This window comes from Musca autumnalis, unplaced genomic scaffold, assembly GCF_047663935.1.
Source record: "Musca autumnalis isolate F117 unplaced genomic scaffold, ASM4766393v1 scaffold_4, whole genome shotgun sequence".
In the NCBI taxonomy this organism is placed as follows: Eukaryota; Metazoa; Arthropoda; class Insecta; order Diptera; family Muscidae; genus Musca; species Musca autumnalis.
The window spans coordinates 9,139,075-9,163,272 of NW_027411977.1; the positions used below are offsets into that span (position 1 = coordinate 9,139,075).

General features: G+C 38.1%; 1 protein-coding gene across 3 annotated transcripts in view; it reads right to left on the bottom strand.

The window, feature by feature from the left end:
• The window catches only part of LOC141402496 (palmitoyltransferase app-like), a 490,233-nt gene that overhangs the window by 65,031 nt on the left and 401,004 nt on the right, over nucleotides 1-24,198 (bottom strand). For all 3 annotated transcript variants that reach the window (XM_073983962.1, XM_073983960.1, XM_073983961.1), the window contains one exon: nucleotides 7,556-9,803. In XM_073983962.1, the coding sequence (XP_073840063.1) occupies nucleotides 7,556-7,743 (188 nt within the window). In that variant the 5' untranslated portion in view covers nucleotides 7,744-9,803. The remainder of the gene's footprint in view (nucleotides 1-7,555; nucleotides 9,804-24,198) is intronic.

Consider the following 24,198-nt stretch of genomic DNA (forward strand, 5'->3'; position numbering starts at 1 on the left):
AATGGTATGCACACCCGCCTTGCACGCTGAAGGTTCCGAAGCGAGGCAACACCAAATTTTTCTCGGTGGTAAAATACCCCACAGTAATGTTGGCGACATTTCCTGAGTATTTCAGCCATGTAAAACTTCTCTACAAGTGGTGTCTTAAGGCGCGACGTTCGGACTCGGCAATAAACAGTAGGTCCCATATCATTGAGCTAATATGAATCATGGATATGAGAGAGGTCTTCCTTATCCCGTTTGTGGAACAATTGTTGTTGTTTATTCGAGGAAATATTACGATATGCAAAGTGTGGACCAACGCAGTATTCGGTTCGAGATTTGTGGTGCGCACCAGCCCCTACACATGCTGGCCGCAGGTGTTTTATACAGCTTTCGGGTCATTTTCTCAAGAAGTATGAACTTGCCACTAAAAAATCTGTATCATCGTAATAGGGGCCTTGAGTGCAACCTGTTGCAAGATAAATCAAAACGATTCGAGAGGAGGTTATAAACCCCCTGCAATTTATATATATAACCTACTCCACGTCTCGTAGAGCAAAGTATGGACCAAATCGGTTACTGCCATGAGAGTTATCGTACGCACCATGGACCAATATGGCCCATCTTCAAACTTAATTTAAGCTTGGGCAAAATATTACGACTGCCAAATATTGGATCAAATCGGTTAATCCGTTGGAGATTTATCGTGCGCTGCATCCACTACACATGGTGCCTTAGCGGATTTTTACAGCTTTCGGACCATTTTCTCAGTTAGTATTGGCTTGCTCCTAAAAAAACTTGTGCGGTCATATTGGGGCCTGCGAATATATGCTGTTGCAACAAAAATCAAAACTATCCGAGAGGAGTCCTTAAACTGCACTTTTTCAAAATATTGTTTAGGAGGTTCCCGAATGAGTGGACCGATATAGTCCATATTCGAATTCAATCTATGCCTTGGGTTCGAAAACCATTTTTTCGATGAGGCACATTTTGTCCGCATAAATGCTGAGGGTATAAAAAGGTAACATTCATGCGAATTTTGTTACCCTTTACAAGGATCGGTATAGAAGTACATACTAATTCACCAGATACCTACACGTAGAAAAATATATGTTAGAAATATGTATGTTTGGATCCAAACAAATATTTTTTCCTCCGTGTATAAATGAAAAATCCCATGAATGAAAAAATTGGTCTGAGAATGCAAAACCCTTTTGATGTTTTGTTCTCCTGGCCTTACGTTTCGTTTCTGTAATCGTTATGATTGGCCACAGCATCCGATCCTAGTGTTGGGGCTGCCAACTAACCCTATGGGCCGGGTAGCCCTCTCGCGTCTGAGAAAATCTCCAATCCGTTTTATGTGTGTGAAGTTATATTGAAAAAAAAAAATTATTTTTAGCAAATGCACAAACCATTTTCAGGGTGATTCAGAGATATTTATACCTTCTTCATATATTTTGTTCAGAATTATTTATACTTTATAGTTATTCTAATAGTAATGACCATAAATTAAAATTTGCGATTAAATTTGTTCTACAATTTTAATTAAAGATGTTTTCCCTGAATCACCCTGTTAATGGTTTGTGCCTTTGCTAAACATAAATTTTTCCAATATAACTTCACACACATATCCGATTTGGCCTTACATGCATCTGGAATTTACCACACCCCATACCAAATCGGTTCGGAACCTGGACTTGGGAGGTACAGTTTATATGGGGACTTTTTCATAAAATAATAAATTGGTGTGAGAATTCAAAACGTTTTCGGATTTTACTTTTCTGACCTAATACAATCACATCCATATGGAATTTTTCGCCACTCGGACAATATCGATTGGGAACTTGGACTTGGGAGGTACCGTTATGGGGGGACTTAGTTATGAAATAAAAATTTGGCTGAGAATTCAAAGTTCAAAATCGCGGTAACCCTTATGTGGGGGCTATACCAAAAAGTGGACTGGCATGACCCATTTTCTGTACACATGACTCTATAAGTAATCCAAAGATCTCTGTCAATTTTCAAAGCATTATCATTAATCTTGTGAAGTATATAGTATAATATTAGGAACCCATTGATTTTGCGTAAGCTTATATATAAGCCGCTTTAAAAATCAGTTATACTAACCGAATACTATTACCTCCACTTGGAATTTCCCACACCTCCAACCATGAACCGAATATTGTTGCACAGTGTTATCAGTGATCCGTGACGATGTTGAAAATTATGTTTGAATTTTGAATATATTACCCTCAGCCTTGAGGCATATTTGTGACCAACTAAAATGGGTGCTTGACACTATAACTAGGGCAAAGGGAAACCCCAATAGTCGATTTGTCCACAATTCACACAGACGGAGTTTATATCTCTGTCGGCAAAGCGGACTGAAACTTTTCACTTGTTCACAATATTTACTTAAATTTACGAAAAATTGAATATTGAATATTTGTCTATGAATGAACGATGCTACATTTTAATATCCTCCTCTAAAATCAATACAGTAAGCTGCTCAAGAGACTGTCTTGAAACTTACAACATAGCATCACATATTACTGTCATAATTTGCCTCAAACAACACAAACACCGAGCAAGCAACACCAACAAAAATCAAGTTACAAAGAAATGAATATTTCAAACTCTACCCTGAGACTATGGAGTTTCCTTGTTCTTACTGAACCCTCAAGCTAAAGCACTCTCAAAAGACTTGTTGAACACCACATCATTGTCGTCATTGCAATCACCGTGTCATCTTTTAGTGTAACCTCGTCACCGACATGCCTTCCGCAATGGTTGCAATAATTTTATAGTTTGCAAATAATGTCACTTTCATGAGAGTGTCTGTGATTGGTGTGTTGGTGCGAGTACCACACTCTGGAAGAGTTGTTGGTCGTAGGTGTGGGATGTGTGTGTGTGTGTGTATGGACCAAGTAAGTGGAGTACAAGTTTAATACCTTTGGGGCTTTAGTTTCAAAACTTATACCAGAAGTCTTTTAATGCTGCTGATGATGTTGTTTAGAGGTTTCGTTCCATCGTTCCTCTCGAACAGTTTAATGCAATACTGTCAACAAGCATCTTCGCATTGAGGATGGCAAGCAACATTGCGGAAGTGTTTCACATCACCGTCAACGGTCAGGAAGTTCTGTCGTGGAAACTCTGGTGTTTGCTATTCAATGCGTTACTTATAAATTCTTCAAAAGCGGTGGCAGTGTGCGTGTTATATCGATGATTTACTTTTAGTATCGAACTAAAGAGGAGCAAAAAAGCGAAAATAAGTATAAAGTAATTTCCCAAGTACTTTGTGTGCATACATGGATCGCGGAGCTTCATTGCACTGTATGAGTTATTTATGTGTAGTTTTATATGCTGCTACCCACCCCTCAAGGCAATGACAAATCGTTAGACTCATTGCACACCAATACTTCGCAGCATTTCCGCATTGTAAAAGTTTTTCGGTTTTGACAAAAAAACTTGAAAAATTGTTTTTAAGATACGAAAACCTTTTCAGAAAAACAGGAAGGAAATACGAATTGCAATTTTCATAGTTCTCTTGCACTGAGTGGGCTAGCAATGTGCTGCTATTCAATCTGTTAGACAAAAGCTTTTGAAGAAGCACGAAATCCCTTTTTGACAACTTCATGAAAACATTTTGCTGACATTAATGTTCTTAAAGTGTCACCATTCAGTAGTTTATTGTTTTTTGTTGTTGTTTTTTCTTTTGAACAAATTGTAACAAAATAAAAGTTACGCCAAAAGATTTCATTTAATTAAAAGGACATCAGAGAGAAAATCTTTAATTGCGAATAAGAGATACTTTATGGACAAAGCACAGCATGTGGTATAATTTGCATGTATTCGGCAAATCAGTTGGTGCTAATACCATCCACCTATCCAATTGATGCGATTGTCTCCACGCTTACCTGCTCAGCGATAATTGATTATTTTGAAAGTAGCACTTACTCATTCGCCGGCAGTACATAGAGTCGTTTGGGAGGATGATAATGCACCTTAAACGAGCAAAAGGAAGTATAACCCAACAGCCATTGCTAGACGTTTTGCTTTAATTTCAAAGCTGTCGTCCCTCAAAGCAGCAACGATGTGCACCAGCATTCCGCAGGGGGCATTGAAATTCTAAGCCAATGTCGATCAGGAATCCACAGGCTATCTTCAAGGAAGCGTCTCGGGTGAGGGAGCACCTGGTAAGCACGCTTTACCTGGAGAAGTGGAGCATGCACCCTGTGAACAATTTGCGCAAAAACAATAAAAATACAATCCGCTTCTATTAAAGAACACTTTTACATTGATTTTTGTTTTTCTCCAATTTTCTTTCCATATTTGCTACACAAATACCTTGAGAGATTTTAATATCAGGACGTGGTCCTCAAAAATGTATCCATAGAAATTAAGTTGGCTGCCTTCAAATTGAAAGATGGCAAAGCTCAAACAGTCACAGAAGGATTCTAGAATATGTTGGATGAGTTCAATCTGTGGGAATCTATTGTGATTGTGATTGTTGTCGATACAACAAGCGAGAATTCCAGCTAAACGACAGGCATTGTAGTTCGACTGCAGTAATGAAGTTTCTCTTCTACTGAATGGAGTGACATTAAAATATCATATAAGGCTATGTTGTAAAAAAAGTCATCACCCTAATATACACTTCAAAACCACTTCGGGTGATCGGGGACCCAATGGTCAAAATCGAATTTTTGCGAGTAAAATATAAAACAGACGTCTAGAAATTGTCCGTTACAGGGACCCCCACCTGCTGCCTTCTTCGGAGAATCCGTTAATATATAACATGGAAGGATGTTTTTGTGGAGTAGGTAATTGAGTGAATGGGCCGACATATTCTATCTTGGAACTTGATCAGAGCTTGGGAGTTACTCCTTTCGTTAGTTAACGTGTCCACTAGCCTTTTAAGTTGGTCACCGTAGGATTTGTTTTAGCGTTTTCGGACCATTATGTAAGAAAATGTGCACTTGCTAACGAAAAAAATTATATCGTTATAATCGGAACCACGGTAAAAATTTCAAAACGGCATCGAATAGCCCTTTAATTGCACTTAAGCAAGAACTTGTGTGAAGAAGGTACCCGAAAGATTTGTCCGACAAAGAACTTACCAGAACTTGGACCGACCTCTCTTTCTAGATCATTAAGATCTTTCCTACATACCTGGGTGGGGGAGTCCTATCCACCATACAGTGATTGGGATGGTTCTAACGATAACACCCAAGCATACCATTGTACTGGAATAATCTTTGCCTCCTCAGGTAGATGGTCCACTGAAGAACAGGGTGCAGATCTCAGGACGGCATTCTGACAAGTTTAAATATTTTTCCAACGCGTTGCACTTACATTCGCGGAGCACACTGGTGCGGCATATCTTATCAAAGACCGATCTGTCACGCTATATGTAGTCAACAATGTTTCTTAATCTACACCCCAAGTCATTCCTACATCTCCGTTTGACGCAGATAGCTTTGGCATGCGCGGACGATGTGAACATGCTGTCGAATATGTGACCCCTAGAATCTTGGTGTAATTGGTGATCGGAATTCTGCTGCCATCGACCATAACTCAGTACTCATCTCTGCCGTCCATGTGGTGAACAGAGTGGCCGTAGATTTACAACTAAGTTTAAGTTCGAAGACGGGCCATATCGGTCCACTCATTCAAGTACCTCCCCCACAAAAGTTCGAAAATGTTCGGGAAATGTGTGAGCACGATAATTCTTCAAGGGAGCAACCGATTTGGTCCATACTTTGCACATCGTGAAATTTCTACCAGCCATAAATGAGGATCCAATATGGACTCTAACGGTCCTGCAGGTAGCTCCCACACAAAATTTCGAAAAAGTTCTGTTAAGGACCTGCTCTCGGATCGTTTTGATTTTTGTTGTAGCAACTTGTATTCGCTGCCCCCATTACGAAGGTACAAGTTTTATCAGAGGTAAGTCCATACTTCCTAAAAAAAGGCAGAAAGTTGTAAAAATCCCCTATGGCACAATGTGTAGTGGTTGGAGCGCACGATAACTCTCAATGTGACCATCGTAATATTTTGTCTGGACATAGTTTAAGTTGGAAGGTGAGCCATATCGGTCCATTCCGTTAGGTACATCTACCACAAAAGTTCGAAAATATTAGGAAAATTTGTGCCCACGATAACTCCTGAAGGCAGTAACGGATTTGGTCCATACTTTGCGCATCGTAATATTTCTACGAGACATCGATCGGATTTGAACATGGACTATATATGGCAATGTACCTCCCACACAAAATTTTGGAAAAAATGCAGTTTAAGGCCTGCTTTCCAATAGCTTTTATCTTTGTTGTAACAACTTGTGTTCACTGCCCCCCATGACGACGGTGCAAGTTTTTTCAGGTGCTAGAGAAAATAGCACGAAATCTGTAAAAATCCCTATGGCACTATGCGTACGATAACTCTCGAACGGATCAGCCGATTCCAAAATGTGAGCTTCGTAATATTTAGTCCAAACAAAGTTTAAGTTTGAAGATTGGTACTGTCGGTGCGCACCTTCCGGTACCTACCCCCACCCCAAAAGTTAAAAATGTCACTAAAATAGTACGCCCTATATCTGCTGAACGCCCAAACCTTGGATGTCTTAATATGTAGACCAAATGTAGTTTTACTTCAGAAATCGGTCTTGTCCTTAGGGTACCTGCCACTCAAAAATTTTTGTTTAAGCGCAGTTTAGAATCTGTTCGAAGAACCTTTGGAAAATTATACCGATGCTTTGGACAAGTCCATGCTTCCTGACAAAACTCTAAGTTATGCGGTGACCAACTGTAATGACTGGTGGACACAAAATCTATCAAAAGGAATGAATCCCAAAATAAGATCCATTTCCAAAATGGACTATGTCGGTCCATTCCTTCAAGTACATCCTTCGCAACACATTTGAGCTTCAAACCAAATATATTTTCTGTCGGCAAATTTCAAAAAGTGCTACAAAATCCGTAATCCCTAGATTTAACATGTCAATAGATGGGCGTTTCAAATCACATAGGCTGAGGGTATGTCTCTGTCGACAAAGCCGACTGATATTTTTTTACTTGCTTTTTTATTTTTCTCATCTATGAACATTGTAGTTACAGAATCTGCAAAAACTTCCCGGGTGTAAGTCTTTTCATTTAAATTTAGGTCAGCCGCACTTAATTCTACATTTTACAGTAAAAACCCAAATTGTAACAAACAAAAAACAAGACCAATATGATGTCCTTTTCCTCTAAGGGTCTGATCAAACCTAGTGACCTGTTATATAACAGACGAATGAGTTGCATGATTTTATGAATAAACCGTATTTTTATTATTCAAATTTTAATTGGAATTTGTGAAATTAGTTTGTCCATACAATTCCCCTACGGGGTGACAATAGCACCGTATTCTGTAAACTATAACGAATCCAGACCAGCCACAGTTTGAGCTGGCAAACTTATTCAATAATAACAAATTGTATTACATTTACACCGAAAACTTTCTCTCCGGAGGAAAAAAGAAGTAAATAAAAAACAAATTTGTAAAAAAATGAATAAAAAAATTCATCAGTACTTACTCGAAGGCAAAAAATAATGCACTTGTCCCCGTTATCAGGATGCACGTTAAATAAAATACGCCCGTATGCGGAGCAGACATTAACAAACCATCACAATAAAATTTATTACGTCCGGCAAATAGTTCCCATTTGCGTGTGACGCGTGTATTTGGTGCCATGTTACAGCAGCAGCAACAGAATAAATTCATTTAGGTCCCGACGGCGACGACGAAAACAACAGCAATGGCAGCAATAATATAACAGCACACACGTTCACACTCAAACACACACGTTGTGCTGCTGATCCTCCTGGCTGACTGACTCATACACCCGCCGCACATGTACAGAATTGATTTGCACTTTGGTTTGGTAGTATATCCAAGCGAATCAAATTCCCGCCGAGTGATGGTGAAATGATGACGCCGGGTTTTTGTTGTAGTTGTTGTTTTATTGTAGACTATGATAATAGAGTTGCAACAAATTGCAGCAATGAATCCACAGTTGGGTGACAACCGAAATGACGTTGGTTTTCTTGGTGTGTGTGTGAGTGTTACACATGCACCCACTCCTCGGAGAGCTATACAAATCCAATTGAGTAATTGTTTGCAGTTAAATGATGATGTTGTTATTGCTGTTACTGATGATGGTGTTCTTGGTTGGTTGGCTTGTTGGGTTTGTGCGTGTGTGCGGTGCCTGTTGTAGTTCGGCAGACAGACAATGCAGAAGGAGTACCTCTATAAATATAGTCAGACTCTGTTGACTGTTAGCTTGTTTGCCTGGTTTGTAAAGCGTAGCACGTGGTTGTTGTTGCTGCTCTTGCTGCGGTTTAATCTTAAGGATTTAAAGAGGAAGGTCGTCTTAGTAATCCCTGTTGTTATTATCGTTAGCTGGCTGACTGGCTGGAACTGATGTTAATGCGTGTTTTGCAATGTTCCCTTGGTGTTTTTCTGGTTTGTTTCGCCTTCTTTCGTTGCTTCCTCCTTTGCTCGTTTAGTGTATTTTGCAATGCTGGCAGACAGCAAATAACATCATGTCGAGCAATGTTGCCTCCTGTCCAGTTTTACAAACGACACCAGCAATACACATTCATAAAAATTTCGAGAGATCGAGAAAGTGGAATGGTAATGGTCGAAGAAAAAAAATGGAATTACGAAAAATGAAAACGTTTCATTCACGCAAATGATTTTCCTGCTGTTGTTGGCTGGCTGATGGCTGGTGATGATGATGACGACGACTCCCTTCTGTGTAGTACTTGTTGTCGTTATGTTAAATGCTGTTGCTGTTAATGTCCTGGTGGTTGGCCTTTTTTCTTTTTGTTCTTCTCTATTTTGGGAAACAGTAAACGCTGGGGCTTGCACTTTTTGTGGGAGGTGGCGAGAGGCGGGTAGTAAAAATTGAGGATGTCTTCGCACCGACACTTTTAACATAAAATTTGGCTAATTTTTACAGTTGTAGTTCTGCGAAGGCTGAATGCTGATGATAATGACAAGGACGTGGTGAAGCACAAGAAGTGGACGAAGAACGACAATAATGTTGCTGCTGTTACTTTTTCAGTTCTCGTTTTCTTTTTGTAGTTAGATTTTTTGTTCAGTCGTTTTTTATAAAAAAATTATGTTGATGTTATTTTTATTGTTGTTGTTGTTCTTCTTCTTTTTTTTGGTGTTTTATGTTCATTTGTAAAAATTACTGTTTATTTTGTTTTCTTATTATTTTTATTTTCTCTTTCGCAAATCGTTTTAATATTTAAAAAAACTAGACAGGAAATATTATTGTTGTTGCCCGGTTGGCTGTGTTTCTCTGTTCTCTTCCCTTTCTTTGTTTCCGCTTCTTATTCACATTGGTGCTATCGTTGATGTTGCTGCTGCACTTGGTTTTGTTGCCGTTGAGGATAATGATGATGCTCGTGATGGTGGTGGTGGCGTTGGTGATGGTTGTCGTCGTAGCTTCCGTTTCCCCTATTTAATATTTTTCTAAATTTCCCTTCAATTGCTTCTTCTTCGTTGTTGTACTTATTTGCCGTATGTCGCAGTAACATTATGTCCCCTCACTTGGCCCTCTTTCCCTCTCTTTTTGTTTTCGGTTGAGCAAACAGCAAGTTTTTGGGAATTTCGTGCGGAATCTTTGTTTGTATTTTCGCAATGTTTATTGCCGTTTATTATGTTCCTTCAAACTCCATATTAATATTCACTTCATTCAGTTATATTACTGTAAACATTTATTATGCGATGGTGGTTAGACACTTTCCTCCAGACTGTGTGGCTGCTTTGTTCTGAAAAGAAATAAAACAAAAACAAAAAAGAAAGAAAGAACATTATTGAAATGATGTGGTGGATGCTGCTAGAATAATTTTCGTTTATATTATAACTGACACAAGAGACTGACGTAGCGGTGGGGAGGATAATATTCAATGTATTAACATTGCAACAACATGCTATTGAACAATATTTTCGACAGCAATGGACTGACTTCCTGCAGTTTAAGTTATTTGTGTAATTCCAATTATGCATAGAAAACGCATAAAATGTTCTTTTTTGTGTTTATAATTGAAAAAATATGTTGATGAAAGAAAGCGTACATGTTTCGTGGAGGGTGTTCCCCTTATAACGTATCAGTAACGTGTTTTGTTATTCATACGCCACATGGGGTGAGAAGCAATGTAAATTTTATTTTAGTGATTCATTGTCACGAACTTGCCGAACATTTGGGGGAATATTTGAGAAATATTTTATACAAAATTTTGCAATGCACAGTTTAAAATCAAATAAAGTGACAGATGGATTTGCTGAAAACTTCAAGTACAACCTTAAATTAACAGTAACAAATTTAGGTAGAAGTACACGATGCGCCTTAACAAACTTTAAATGAAAAGTGCTTACAACTGGGAAGTTTTTGCACATTCTGAAACTACAAAATAAAAAACTTCCATTTCTATAGAACGGTAAAATCGATGAAAAAAACATAAAGGTCAATTTGTTTGAGAATTTTCGCAGCTACAAAATGTTCTCTAGTCCCACTTCGATAGGACTTGCCGTTTTCAAGCAAAACCCTAAAAATATAAAAACTACAATATTTTTTATTTTTCTCATCTATGAATCCGCAGAAACCTCCCAGATGTAAGCACTTTTAATTTAAAGTTAGTTAAGACGCACGGTGATTAGCAAAAATATGCACAGACGTCCACTCAAGCATGGTGTGTTCAAATTTTACTCTTTGACACGTTTAATGTAACCGCTTAGAAAGAATCTCAGACAAATAAGTTAAAATTAAAAATTAAATTAAACCAGTTAGGGACAAGCGGTATGGTATATGGCGTGTTATGGCAAATTAACAAATTTAATAGCGTATTCTGATTTTTAAATAAAAAAATGCATTCTGTTGGTCGGGATTGATCTAAGGGTTATGGCCACTTACAAAATCGAAAAAAAAATTATTGGCTCATTTTAAAGTACAGGTAGAAAAGAGTTTTGAGGCGGTCGGACACAAATTAACTGAGATATGAGCGTTAAAAATGAAAAATTTTTGCGGTGCCCACTGTAGCTCGAAAACGGATAATCGGACCTTCATATGTTTTTGTGGGATTATTAAACACATAAAAAGCCTGCCCTAAGTTAGAGGCTCTAAAGCTATTCATTTTTTGGTTAAAATTGAAATTTTGACTTTGACAGCTCACCATTTTTTAAACGGATATTTTAAATTCCGTTTCGCCTAAGGACAAGAATACTAGGTTCTTAATGATCCCACAAAAACATAGGCTGATCGGTTTATTAATTTTCGAGCTAAAGTGGGCACCGCAAACTACTTGAGTAACAAGTAAACAAGTGTCAGTCGGCTTTTACGGCAGAGGTATACCCTCAGCCAATGTGAATTGAAACTTTAATTTGCGGACAGATAGAATGTATTAAGCGTCTCTTCAGAATTTATTGGCCCTTTTTCAACATTTGAACTTGCCGACAAAAATGTGGATTAGGAATTAACACAAATGTTGAACTTTTGTGGGGGGAGGTACCCTTAGGGAGGACCGATATGGGCCATTTTAGAAGTTAAATAAATTTTGACAAAATATTAGGAGATCCAAAGTTTGGACCAACCTAACATTTTAGTGACATTTTTTAAATATTGGGGAGAAGTACCGGAAGTTGGGGACCGGTATTGCCCCATGAAACTAAGTTTGGATAAAATATGACGAAGACCAAATGTTGCACCAAATCGGTAGAACAGTTCGAGAGCCACATATGGTGACATAGGGCTTTTTACACCTTTCGGGATGTTTTCCCAAGAAATATGGACCTGCTCCTGAAAAGACTTTTACCGTCGTAATGGAGGAAGCGAATGCAAATCGCTTCAACAAAAATCAAAGTGATTCGAGAGAAGGTCTTAAAGTGAACTTATCCGAAATTTTGTGTGGGAGGTACCCAAAGGAGTGGAAAAATATAGTCCATATTCGAACCTGATCTATATCTGGTAGATATATTAGGATGTGCAGAGTATGGATTACATCAGTCACTCCCTTCAAGAGTTATAGTGCGCATATTTTTTCCGAATGTTTTTGAATTTTTGTAAGGGAGGTACCTGAAGGAGTGGACCGACATGGTTTATCTTCGAACTTAAACTATGTTTGGACAAAATATTACGAAGGCCAAATTTTGCACCGAATTGGCAGATCCGTTCGAGATTCATCTTGCGCTCCAACCACTACACACGGTGTCATAGGGTTTTTTTGCACCTTTCAGGCTATTTCTCAGGAAGTATGGACTTGCCCCTTATGAAACTTGTACCGTCGTGTGGGGGACAGCGAATAAAGGTTGCTACAACAAAAATCAAAGCGATTCGGGAGCAGGTCCTAAACTGAACTTTTCCGAAATTTTGTGTGGGAGGTACCCGAAGGAGTGGACCGATTGAGTCCAAATTTAAACTTCATCTAAGTCTGGTAGAACTTTCACGATGTACAAAGTGTGGGCCAAATCGGTCATTCCCTTCAAGAGTTATCGTGCGCACAAATTTTCCGAATATTTTCGAACTTTTGTGGAGGAGGAGTGGACCGATTTAACCCATCTTCGAACTTAAACTAAGTTTGGGCGAAATATTACGAAAGCCAAATTTTGAACCGATTCGTTTGCTCCGTTCGAGAGTTATCGTGCGCACCAGCCAGCCAGACAGACGGACGGACATTGCTAAATCAACTCCAAATTGTCTGAAACACATTTCGTCCAAACATACTTGGGGTCTAACACCATAATTTCGATGAGGCACATTTTGCCCGTATGAAAGTGTATATACCCTCGTTAGCATAAATGCTGAGGGTATAAAAACAGTGCTTCGTAGGCGGTCAATTGTTAAAAAACTGTGGAATATTTTTCAACAACAAATTTCCGAAAGTAGGTCAAGGTGTAACCTTTCAGATAAAAACAAAATCTTCTAAAAGGGTTTGGTAGATTTCTTTTAAAAACATCATGAATAATGGTTTTTTCGTGCTCAATAATTGGTGATAACCCCTTAAACTATTGTAGTTGTCGTGCCCACCATCCATTTTATTTGGTCACCGTAGTATTTCTCGGGGGAGGCTGTAATCCCTAGAGAACGCGTCGCAGGTGGTGGATAGCGAATGCTTCCCAGATATGGATGGTAGGAGGGAAATGAAATACCTCCCGCGGACCAAACAGGCCTGAGACGTAATATTGATATACTACAACTACGGCGGACGAACCAACCACAACTCTGCTGCGTCTGTTCGAGAGTCGACGGCTACAAAACCTCTGCTCGCATTAAGTGGGGAGTACTATGGTATGCTCGGAAGCCAAGAGGTAGCAGCCCTACCACTATACAGTCAAAGGGCTATACAGTCAAAGCATAATCCTTTATGTACTGCTGAAATTTATAAAGATTCGAGTATTTACAAAGATAATGAATAATAATGGAAATCAGTTGACGACACATGGCAAACGGAAAAGGATAAGGTGTGAACATTGAAATGTTAGAACATTGTTTCAAAGTGGTAAATTTGATTACCTTACAGCTGAATGCGCAAGATTAAACATGGATACATGAACATGGAAACATGGAGCGAAAGCGGGGAAACTCCTGCAAAAACGGCGGACTGCTTTTGCACTCTGGAATGCCAAACGAGAAGGAACCTCACATAAAAGGAGTTGGAATTTATCTCTCCATAAAAGCAAAAAAAGCCTTATTAACATGGAAACCAGTTTTCGAAAGAATCATCACTGCTAGGCTGGCAGCAAAATGCAGAAACATAACTATAGTGCAGGTGTACGCGCCTACAGAGGACGGGGAATTCGCTCACAAAGAAGCCATGTATAGCTTGTTAGACGAAACCCTATCAGAGATACCAAACAGATACATCACTATACTAATGGGCGACTTCAACGCCCAAATAGAATGCGACAATCATGATTATGAAAGTATAATGGGGAAACATGCGCTGGAATCCTGCAACGAAAATGACGAGCTGTTACTAGAGACATGCAACAATCACGATCTAAAGATTGCTGGGTCTGTCTTCCCGCATAAGAAAATACATAAAGTAACATGGAAATCACCGACGGGAACATTTGAATCTCAAATTGACCATATCTGCATCTCCCGAGAATGGTTTAATATTTGCTCTGATGTCAGGAACAGAAGAAGCGTCGAAATAGGAAGTGATCACTATCTTGTGGTCAGTGAACTTAGATTAAACATTCTAAGGGCATAACCACAGGAAGAAGAAGATTTGAAGAAATTAACTGCGAAGAAAAGTGGAGGAAATAAATATCAATTATGATGATAGCACCAACGACGAGATATGGCAAAGGCTAAAAAAAGACCTAAGGAATGCATGCGAATACAGCAAATCCGAGCGGAAAGAATGGATAACAGAAGAGAGTTGGAAACTAATAGAAAATCGGCGGGAAGTAAAGCGGAAAATGCTAGCCACGGAAGAGAATAATGTTCCACCATATGAGGTATTTAAAAGAGATTACGAAAGGCTAAACAAATCAATCAAGAAACAAACCAGAGCTGATAAAAATAAGTATATGGACGACCTCGGAAAGATGCGGAAAAGGCTGCTGGAAAGGAAAATTGCAAGGATGTTTTTAAAACCAAGACCAGAAGTTCCAATATGATTGTAGACGACAACGGCACTCTATTGACAAAAAAATGAGCAAATGTTTGCGTGGAAGCGACATTTTGAACGAACACTAAATGTTATCCCGAACCACCCACATTCAAAACGGCCGGAGCCGATGCAATACATACGGAATGTTATAAGGTCGATCCACAAAAGGTGGCACAGCTGTTTCTGCACCTTTTTCAAATGATTTGAAATGAGGAAGATATACCAAGTGAATGGAAGGAATTTATAGGAATTTTTTAAAAAGGGAGATTTAAAGAACAGGAACAATTGGCGCGGTATATCAATTATTCCGTCCGTAACCAACATTTTAAATAAAATATTACTGTGCCGAATAGTCGCTTAACGACAATATCTTACGCACCTAAGCTGGATTTAGAGCAAACAAGAGTTGCACAGACCATATCAACAGCATCCCACCAAAATCAGAATTTTCAAAATCATCATTTTTCGTGTGTGGAATCTGTTTTTATCTATGGAAGCGAGACCTGGTATGTAACAAAGGCGATAGCTCACAAACTACATTGCTTCGTTAACTGGTGCCTACGCAGAATTCTAAGAATATGGTGGCCACGAACTTTAAGCAACGAACGATTATTGCAAGTGACGAACCAAATTGAAATAGAACGTTACGAAAGGACACTAACGATGTAACTCATGCAGCCCTGGAGTGGAATCCACAGGAAAAAAGAAAAAGAGGACGCCCTAAATCTACTTGGCGCAGATCAGTGACTCGAGAAAAATCTAAATCATTTAGCGAACTTAGAACAATAGCTTGAGAAATCAATGGAAAATGTATACAAATAATCTTTGTGAATAGGCTAAGGTTTATTACAAGATGTAAATAAACATGCCATAATAATACCGTAGGATTTGGCGCTTTTGGGACCACGAAAAAAATTATATGATTGTATAAACGACCCCACAAGTAATACCTTCGGTGAAAATTTCAAACCGATCCTCGAACAGCCCTTAAAGTGGACTTAAGTTTGAACTTTTACTGACAGTTAAACAGACGCAGTGTATCGTGTAGACCCAACCCAAAAGAAGGACATGTGTTGGATCAAACCGATCCTCGAACAGCCCTTAAAGTGGACTTAAGGGACAAGTTTGAACTTTTACTGACCAGTTAAACAGATGCAGTGTATCGTGTAGACCCAACCCACAAGAAGGACATGTGTTGGGAATTGTGTTGTTAAGCCATTCGTGTTTGCCTTGGCTGCTGGCGTTCTTCTGTTGAACTGTATGGGTTGGTATCCGAGTACGCCATTTAATGCCTTTGAACTGACGGTGAGCCACCGTGGTGTAGTGGTAAGCACGTCCTCCAGTTCTCTAAATGTTCAATATCTGGCCAGAACATCAAAATTGTCGACGGTGGCAAGTGTAATGTTGGCTTACATTACCTGAGTATGTCCGCCATAAAAACATCTCTATAAGTGGTGTCGAAAGACACGCCGCATAATTGTTCAGAAATCGATTTTCCTGGCTAAAACTCCAATTTTTTGCCGTTCAGACTCCGCGATTAAAAGTAGGTCCCATATCATTGAGTCAGGTTGAAGCGCCGTACACTCATTGATATGACAGAAGGAGGGAGCCTCATTTCAGCCGCAGTGAATTTAGGAGCGGATATTTTCATATTCCTCAAATGGAAGAACTGTACTAAGTCCTATCCTATCACATATGCCATCGACGATAGGACCCGACGCCAAGATTGTACAATCATCCTCATATGAATGTACATTACAATCTCTATGCAGACTAATTTTGGAATTCTGTCTGTTCTGATGTGTGTGGATATGGCGTACAATACTTTAGTGGTACTATGCATTTTCCGTAAACCATTTTGATGTTGGGCAACTGGGAAGCAGTTTCTCGTCACAGGGAAGAGTATTGCCTATATAATCTTCGAAAATTGGGTAGGAGGGATATCGGCATCTGCAATTTACCCCTGCTGGCATATTTGACTGAAATTGAGAATTCTTGTCAAAAATAGGTCCGATTCAGAACCAATTCTAGCAAAATACATTCCAACATACATAAGGTCTCGAGTATCCATGTATTGTTGATATACAAAAATGAAAATGATAGCATATATTCAAACCAATAGAATAAAGTCTGACAAAAACGCACACAGTGTAGTGAAATCAATTAAACTGCATCTCCATACCACAATATGTAGGTATTTTTATGTGTGCAATATAAAATCTATTTTAGTTAACAAATGTAAATAACTAAAAGTTTATTTTAATTTTCCAAAACAATGATAAAAACAAACAACAACAAAAACAAACAAAAATTTCTTTAACATCAACAGTAATTTATACCGCACATGAACAGGAAATAAATAAAACTGTCTGTTTTCTAAGTTTCAACGATAATAAATTGCATTTTAAGATCCGCCTCTACATCTTTCAGTTCTTAGTTCGCACTTCATCTTCTTCTAGGTCTTCTGCTTCTTCTGTTTTTTTCAACATTTGAAATGTTGTTGGCATCTTTGTGCTGCTGTTGATTTTAATGCTGCTGCGAATGATGCTGTTGCTGTTCTACTTGTCTTTTTTTATATGTAAAAATAAAATAAAATATATAGGAGCACACATTTTGAATATTGTTTTTACCCATTAAAGTGTACAGACGGACGGACATTCATGCAACTATATGTATAATATTATAATGCAAAGTCCAGTATGTTTATATTAGAAGTTTATCTGTTTTATCTGGACAAACAGTCGATCAGATGCAGACAGATAGACGGATGGAAAATATGTAAACACATTTAAGGACAGCAACAACAAAGATGACGACATGTACATGTAGTTTAGCTTTGGGCAAATCTTAAGGACATTTGGCAAAAATGGCATCAACAGTTAGGATAATCTATGGAAAATCGGTTTATCAAGTAAATATAAATAATATAAAGAATGATAACAAAAGTTTTTATAGCATTTAAGTTTAGTTTTGAATTTACTTCAATATATATTTACAGTTCCAAAATTTCTTAAGCAAATTTGTTTAATGGGGGTAACAAATTTCAACTGGATAAATAACAAGTAAAAAAGTGTCAGTCGGCTTTGCCGACAGATAGATACCCTCAACCAATGTGAAGCGAAACTTTCACTTCCGGACAGATCGAATGTATTTAAGGTCTCTTTAGAATTTTGTGGCCCTTTTTGGACATTTGAACTTGCCGACAAAAATGTGGATTAGGAATTAACTGTACTAAGACACAAATGTTGAACTTTTGGTGGGGCAGGTACCCTTAGGGAGGACCGATATGGGCCATTTTAGAAGTTAAACTAAAATATTAGGAGATCCAAAGTTTGGACCAAATTGGTTGCCCCATTCAAGTGATATCGTCCTAGCATTTTAGTGACACTTTTTAAATATTGGGGAGAAGTACCGAAAGTTGTGGACCGGTATGGCCCATGAAAGTTTGGATATAATATGACGAAGACCAAATGTTAGACTAAATCGGTTGAACAGTTCGAGAATTATCGTGATCTCCGATCGCCACATATGGTGACATAGGGGTTTTTTACATCTTTCGGCTGTTTTCCCAAGAAATATGGACTTGCCCCTGAAAAAACTTTTACCGTCGTAATGGATGTAGCAAATGCAAATCGCTTCAACAAAAATCAAAGTGATTCGAGAGCAGGTCTTAAAGTGAACTTATCGGAAATTTTGTGTGAGAAGGAGTAGACAAATATAGTCCATATTCGAACCTGATCTGTATCTGGTAGATATATTAGGATTTGCAAAGTATGGATTTCATCGGTCACTCCCTTCAAGAGTTATCGTGCGCAAACATTTTCCGAACATTTTTGAAGTTTTGTGGGGGACGTACCTGGACCGATATTGCTCATCTTCGAATTTAAACTATGTTTTGATAAAATATTACTAAGGCCAAATTTTGGACCGAATCGACAGATCCGTTGGAGGGTTATCTTGCGCTCCAACCACTACACAAGGTGCCATAGGGGCTTTTTGCACCTTTCCGGCCATTTTCTCAGGAAGTATGGACTTGCACCTGATGAAACTTGTACCCGCGTATGGGGGGAAGTGAAAACAAGTTGTTGCAACAAAAATCAAAGCGATCCGAGAGCAAGTCCTAAACTGAACTTATCCGAAATTTTGTGTGGGAGGTACCCAAAGCGGTGGGCCGATTAAGTCCATATTGGAACCTCATCTAAGTCGGGTAGAAATTGCACGATGTGCAAAGTATTGACGAAATCGGTTACTTCCTTCAAGAGTTATCGTGCCCACAAACATTTTGGAACATTTTGGAACTTTTGTGGGGGAGGTACCTGAAGGAGTGGACCTATATGGTCCATCTTCGAACTTAAATCAAACAAGTGAGCCAAGGCTATAGTCGGATCGGGGCCGACTATGTGATATCCTACACCACTTCCCCTGTGCATAAGCTTTTGACTGGTAAAATTCAAAATATTAAAATTGGGATAGCTTAGCGCCTTTGCTCTGAATGTCTTCATTTATAAAGGACAATTGTATTGAAACGCGTTTAAGTGCATCGTTAGAATAACTCAAATAAAAAATAGAAAAGTGGGATGTATGCCAACTATCAACCATCACATTCCGACCCCTGAATAATATCCGACCATTACCAAAATCAATAGGTTTATTCCTCTGTGGGACCCCCATTAACACCCAAAATTTCGTGACGATCCAATCAAAATTACGACGTGTAGCGTGATTACAAAAAATTAAAAAATAGGACGTTTTACCGACTATTGCTATATCTCCGTTATTTGGCCACATACGTCAACATGCTTTACATCAATGTAAAGATGGGATTTTCTACTTTCATAGTCGGACTTTGCTTTTGGAAGGTCCCCAACCAATGCTGAGCTATTCGTCATTATTATTAAAATCGCAAAAATGAGAAGTTGTGTTTTAATAGCGGCTATTGCGATATCTTCATTATTTTACCACCTACGACAACCTACGTTACATCGTTGCAAAGGCGATATTTTCTACCTTCATCAGCAGGTTTTGCTTTTGATATACCCCTTATAGAAGCGGAGATATTCGCTTTGAAATAAAACGTTGACTTTTTCCCCAAATAAGTTGTTTGCCCATTCCGACCCCTGAATATTATCCGACCATCACCAAAATCAATAGACTTCTTCCTATGTAGGACTCCCATTAACCCCCAAAATTTCGTGACGATCCGATCAAAATTGCGACCTGTAGCGTGATTACAAAGAAATGGAAAAAATGGGATGTATTTACGACAATTGCGATATCTCCGTTATTTGGCCACCTACGCCAACCTACTTTGCATCATTGTAAAGATGGGATTTTCTACTTTCATCGTCAGACTTTGTTTTTGGAAGGTCCCCAACCAAAGCTGTCATATTCGTCATTATTATTAAAATCGCAAAAATGAAAAGCTGTGTTCTATTAGCGGCTATTGCCATATCTTCGTTGTTTGACCACCTACAACAACCTACTTTACATCGTTGCAAAGGCGATATTTTCTACTTTCATTAGATTTTTTTTTGCTTTTGGCATACCCCCTATAGAAACTGAGATATTCGGTTTGAAAAAACATTGTCTTTTTCTCCAAATGCCCATTTCGACCCCTAAATATTATCCGACCATCACCAAAATAAATAGGCTTTTTCCCCTGCGATCGATCAAAACGATCCGATCAAAATTACGACCTGTAGCGTGATTTCTTTAAAAGTGGAAAAATGGGTTGTATTACCGACTATTGTGATATCTCCGTTATTTGGCCACCTACGCTAACCTACTTTGCATCATTGTAAAGACAGGATTTTCTACTTTCATAGCCAGGTTTTGTTTTTGGAAAGTATCCAACAAAAGCTGTGTTATTCGTCATTAGAATTAAAATCGAATAAATGAAAAGTTGGGTTCTATAAGCGACTATTGCGATATCTTCGTTGTTTGACAACCTACGACAACCTACCATACATCGCTGTAAAGGTGATATTTTCTGCTTTCATTAGCAGGCTTTGCCTTTAATATACCCCTTATAGATACGGAGATATTCGCTTTAATATAAAACGTTGACTTTTTCCGCAAATAAGTTTTTTGCCCATTCCGACCCCTAAATATTATCCGACCATCACCAAAATCAATAGGCTTCTTCCCCTCCGGGACCCTCATCAACATCCAAAATTTGGTGACGATCCGATCAAAATTGCGACATGTAGCGTGATTACAAGGTTTAGATGGACAGACGGACAGACGGACGGACGGACGGACTCACATAGCCAGATAGACTCAGCTCGTCGAGACATTCATTTCGGTATATATAAGTATGGGTCTACGACCATTATTTCGATGCGTTACAAACTTTTTGGCCAAAACCAACTTATAATACCCTCCCCACATAGTGGTGTAGGGTATAAAAATCTGGACAAAAAATTTCGATACCCAAAATTTGAACCGAATCGATTGATCCGTTCGAGAGTTATCGTGCGCACCAGCCAGACAGACCGACAGACAGACAGACAGACGGACGGACATTGCTAGATCTTCTCAAAATTGTCTGAAACGGATATCGTACAAACATACTTGGGGTCTAAAACCATTATTTCGATGAGGCACATTTTTGGTCGTATCAAAGTGTAAATACCCTCTTTAGCCTAAAGGCTGAGGGTATAAAAACCCTGTAAGCTACTTGCCATATATAAAAAAAATCAAATATTTTGTTCTGATGTTTTTTGGGAAAACCGAAAATCTCATTTACATGAGAATGCTTGATGCTTAAAGAGTTCAGGTTTTCACCAAAGAAATCATCAATTCAAAAACTGAAAAGCCAATTGATAATTCCCTTCGCCGGGATGAAATCATAATATTGGTAGCGATCAGTAAATTTTGCAGGCTGTCAGTGCGTTTTGTAAACATTACTCTCTATAATTGGGAGTAATGATGAAGTTAAGCCAATGGGGAAATACTCCAAAAAAGTCATCTTTAACAATTTTGTTTAAAATTTCTCAATTTTCCAGCATTTACAACTGTTTTGAGCTTAATATTGTGTTATATAGTTTTGGTAAAATCTTGCTCGAACTGGAAGTATTTTTTTTGCTCAAATTTAAAGTGTTCATTCTCAAAGATTATACTTCTCACATATACTCGTCGCATCAACTCAGCACTCTATTCTAATAATAATGAAGATTTATTTTTAATTCTTATATAAAAGATTCTACTAAAACATATTCAAATATTTTACATTGCAATAGTGGAAAATTTACCGTAAGACAAATGAATTTCAGAATTCCAAGCAGTGTCTTCCACATAAATGTATTAAATGTACTATTATTACATTTACAGCTAGCCAAGCTTCTTTTTCAGCAATGACCCATACATTCGTATGCATACTATTGAATAAATATGTATGTGTATTCAAGCTCATATAATATTTATAAAACATTTAACCAGAAAAGGCAAACATATGCAATTTATCACCAACATATTCGACGAAACAAAAAGGACAAATGAAACGCCTTCCAACAAAACACACAAAATCCAAAGGATATTTACCATAAACGGGCGTGCAAACATAGAGAAACACCCACACAGACACGCACACACATATGTTATGCTAATAAATGACTCATTTGTATGGTCGCATGGTATCACAGGGAAAATATAGTAGAATGTCTTGTTAAGTAGCAGTTGTAGGTTATGTGGTTTGCGATTTGGCCAAAAGCAGAAAATTCAATTGAATCACATATAATAAGAAGTCTACTGGCCACCACCCACATTTTCCTTTCCGAGCCCCATTGAATTCGAAACAAACAAAAAATATTACGCACTGAACTGACAAATGCAATGGCAAATATTTTTGTTTATTTTCTTTTTCAGAGGAGCACGAATTAAGTTGGTTATGCCTTTTTATAGGGAGATAAGGCGAAGAGATTCAGAAGCAAGGGATAGGTAATTCTTGTAATAATGTATAACGTGATCATTGTATTGTATATTTAACTATGTATATATACTTCCATTTGAAATCTCGTTTTATGAAAATAATTGTAAACGTGCCAATAAATATTTATTGACATTTTCCAATGATCCCATCTGCAGGGATTGCGAGTTAAATGCGAAGAAAATTGTTGTGAATATCAATTTCATGATAATCACATCATTTCCATAGTGTGTTTAGCATACCTAGCTGTACAAATCGGCATTGACAACTACGATATTAACTTTTATAAATATTTTTATTAGAGATTTTCTGTTTACAGTCATTTTATTTTCCAGAGAATTTTTACTCAAATAAATGTTAATAGCCATATATAATAATATTGTGGCCATCTTAATATTGTGTAAAATGACCAAAAACTTTATATATGAAATTTTATGACGATCGGTTAAGGTTAACCCGTGCCCACCTAGCAAGCTTTCTTTCCATGGTAAATTGTATGTAAGGTTCAATTTCACAAATATTCTCTAAATGCCATGATTATGGTCCGATCGATGAAAAAACATTACCAGTTTTCTACCAACAATTTTGAAAATTGGATCGGTTTAACCTAGGTTGGCACGGTTTAACCTTAACCGAACGTCATAAAATTTCATATATAAGGTTTTTGGATCAAATGAAAAAAAAATGGGAAATCAAAAACCAAAATTTTTTTTTTTTTTTTTTTTTTTTGGTCACTCTAATGGACATGTTCCCACAGCATTCACGAAGGGACAGGGGAGACTTTGGTCATATCAATGAGGTACACGTCGATTCATATTGTCTCAATAGGACGTGTCTTAAGACACCAGTTGTATAGAAGTTTTTCTTGGCTGAAATACTTAGAAATTGTAATCCAACATTACGTTGAGGGGATTGCAAACTTTAGAGGGGTTTGTTTGTCTTCTTCGTCGTGATTTGATAGTAGAGTCGCAATTTTGATGGGATCGCGACGAAATTGTGAGGGTTGTCAGGGTTCCCAGAAGGGAAGAAGGCTACTGATTTTGATGATGGTAGGGTAATATTCAGGAGTCAGAATTGGCAAAACACGTACATATGTTATCAATGTTTTATTATTATGCTAATATCTCTGCTTCTAATAGATGAATTCCAAAAGCAAAGCCCGTCAATTGAAAAAGGAAAGACCACTAACAATGGTGCCGTACATCTCAGTTTTCCATTTTTTGATTTGAATTGTACTGACTAATATTTCAGTTTTGGTTGGGTGTATTTCTGAACTATAAATTGATCCCAAATATAACAAGTAGGAAAATCGTTAAGTTCGGTAGGGCGGAACTTTGTATACCCTCCACCAAAATTTCAGTCATTTCGGTGGATTAATGTGGCCACAACCTTGAAAATACCGAAAATCGGAAGGTACTGTCCTATGGGGGCTATGTGATGGGGTGGACCTATACCTACGAATTTCTGGGGGAAAGTTTTATACCCCAAAAGACTAAATAACAAATTTCAGCCATCTCGGTGTGATAATGAGGCCAAAACCTTCAAAATACCGAAAATCGGGAGATATCGTCCTATGGGGGCTATATCAAATAGTGGACCTATATAAACATTTTATGGTAGAAA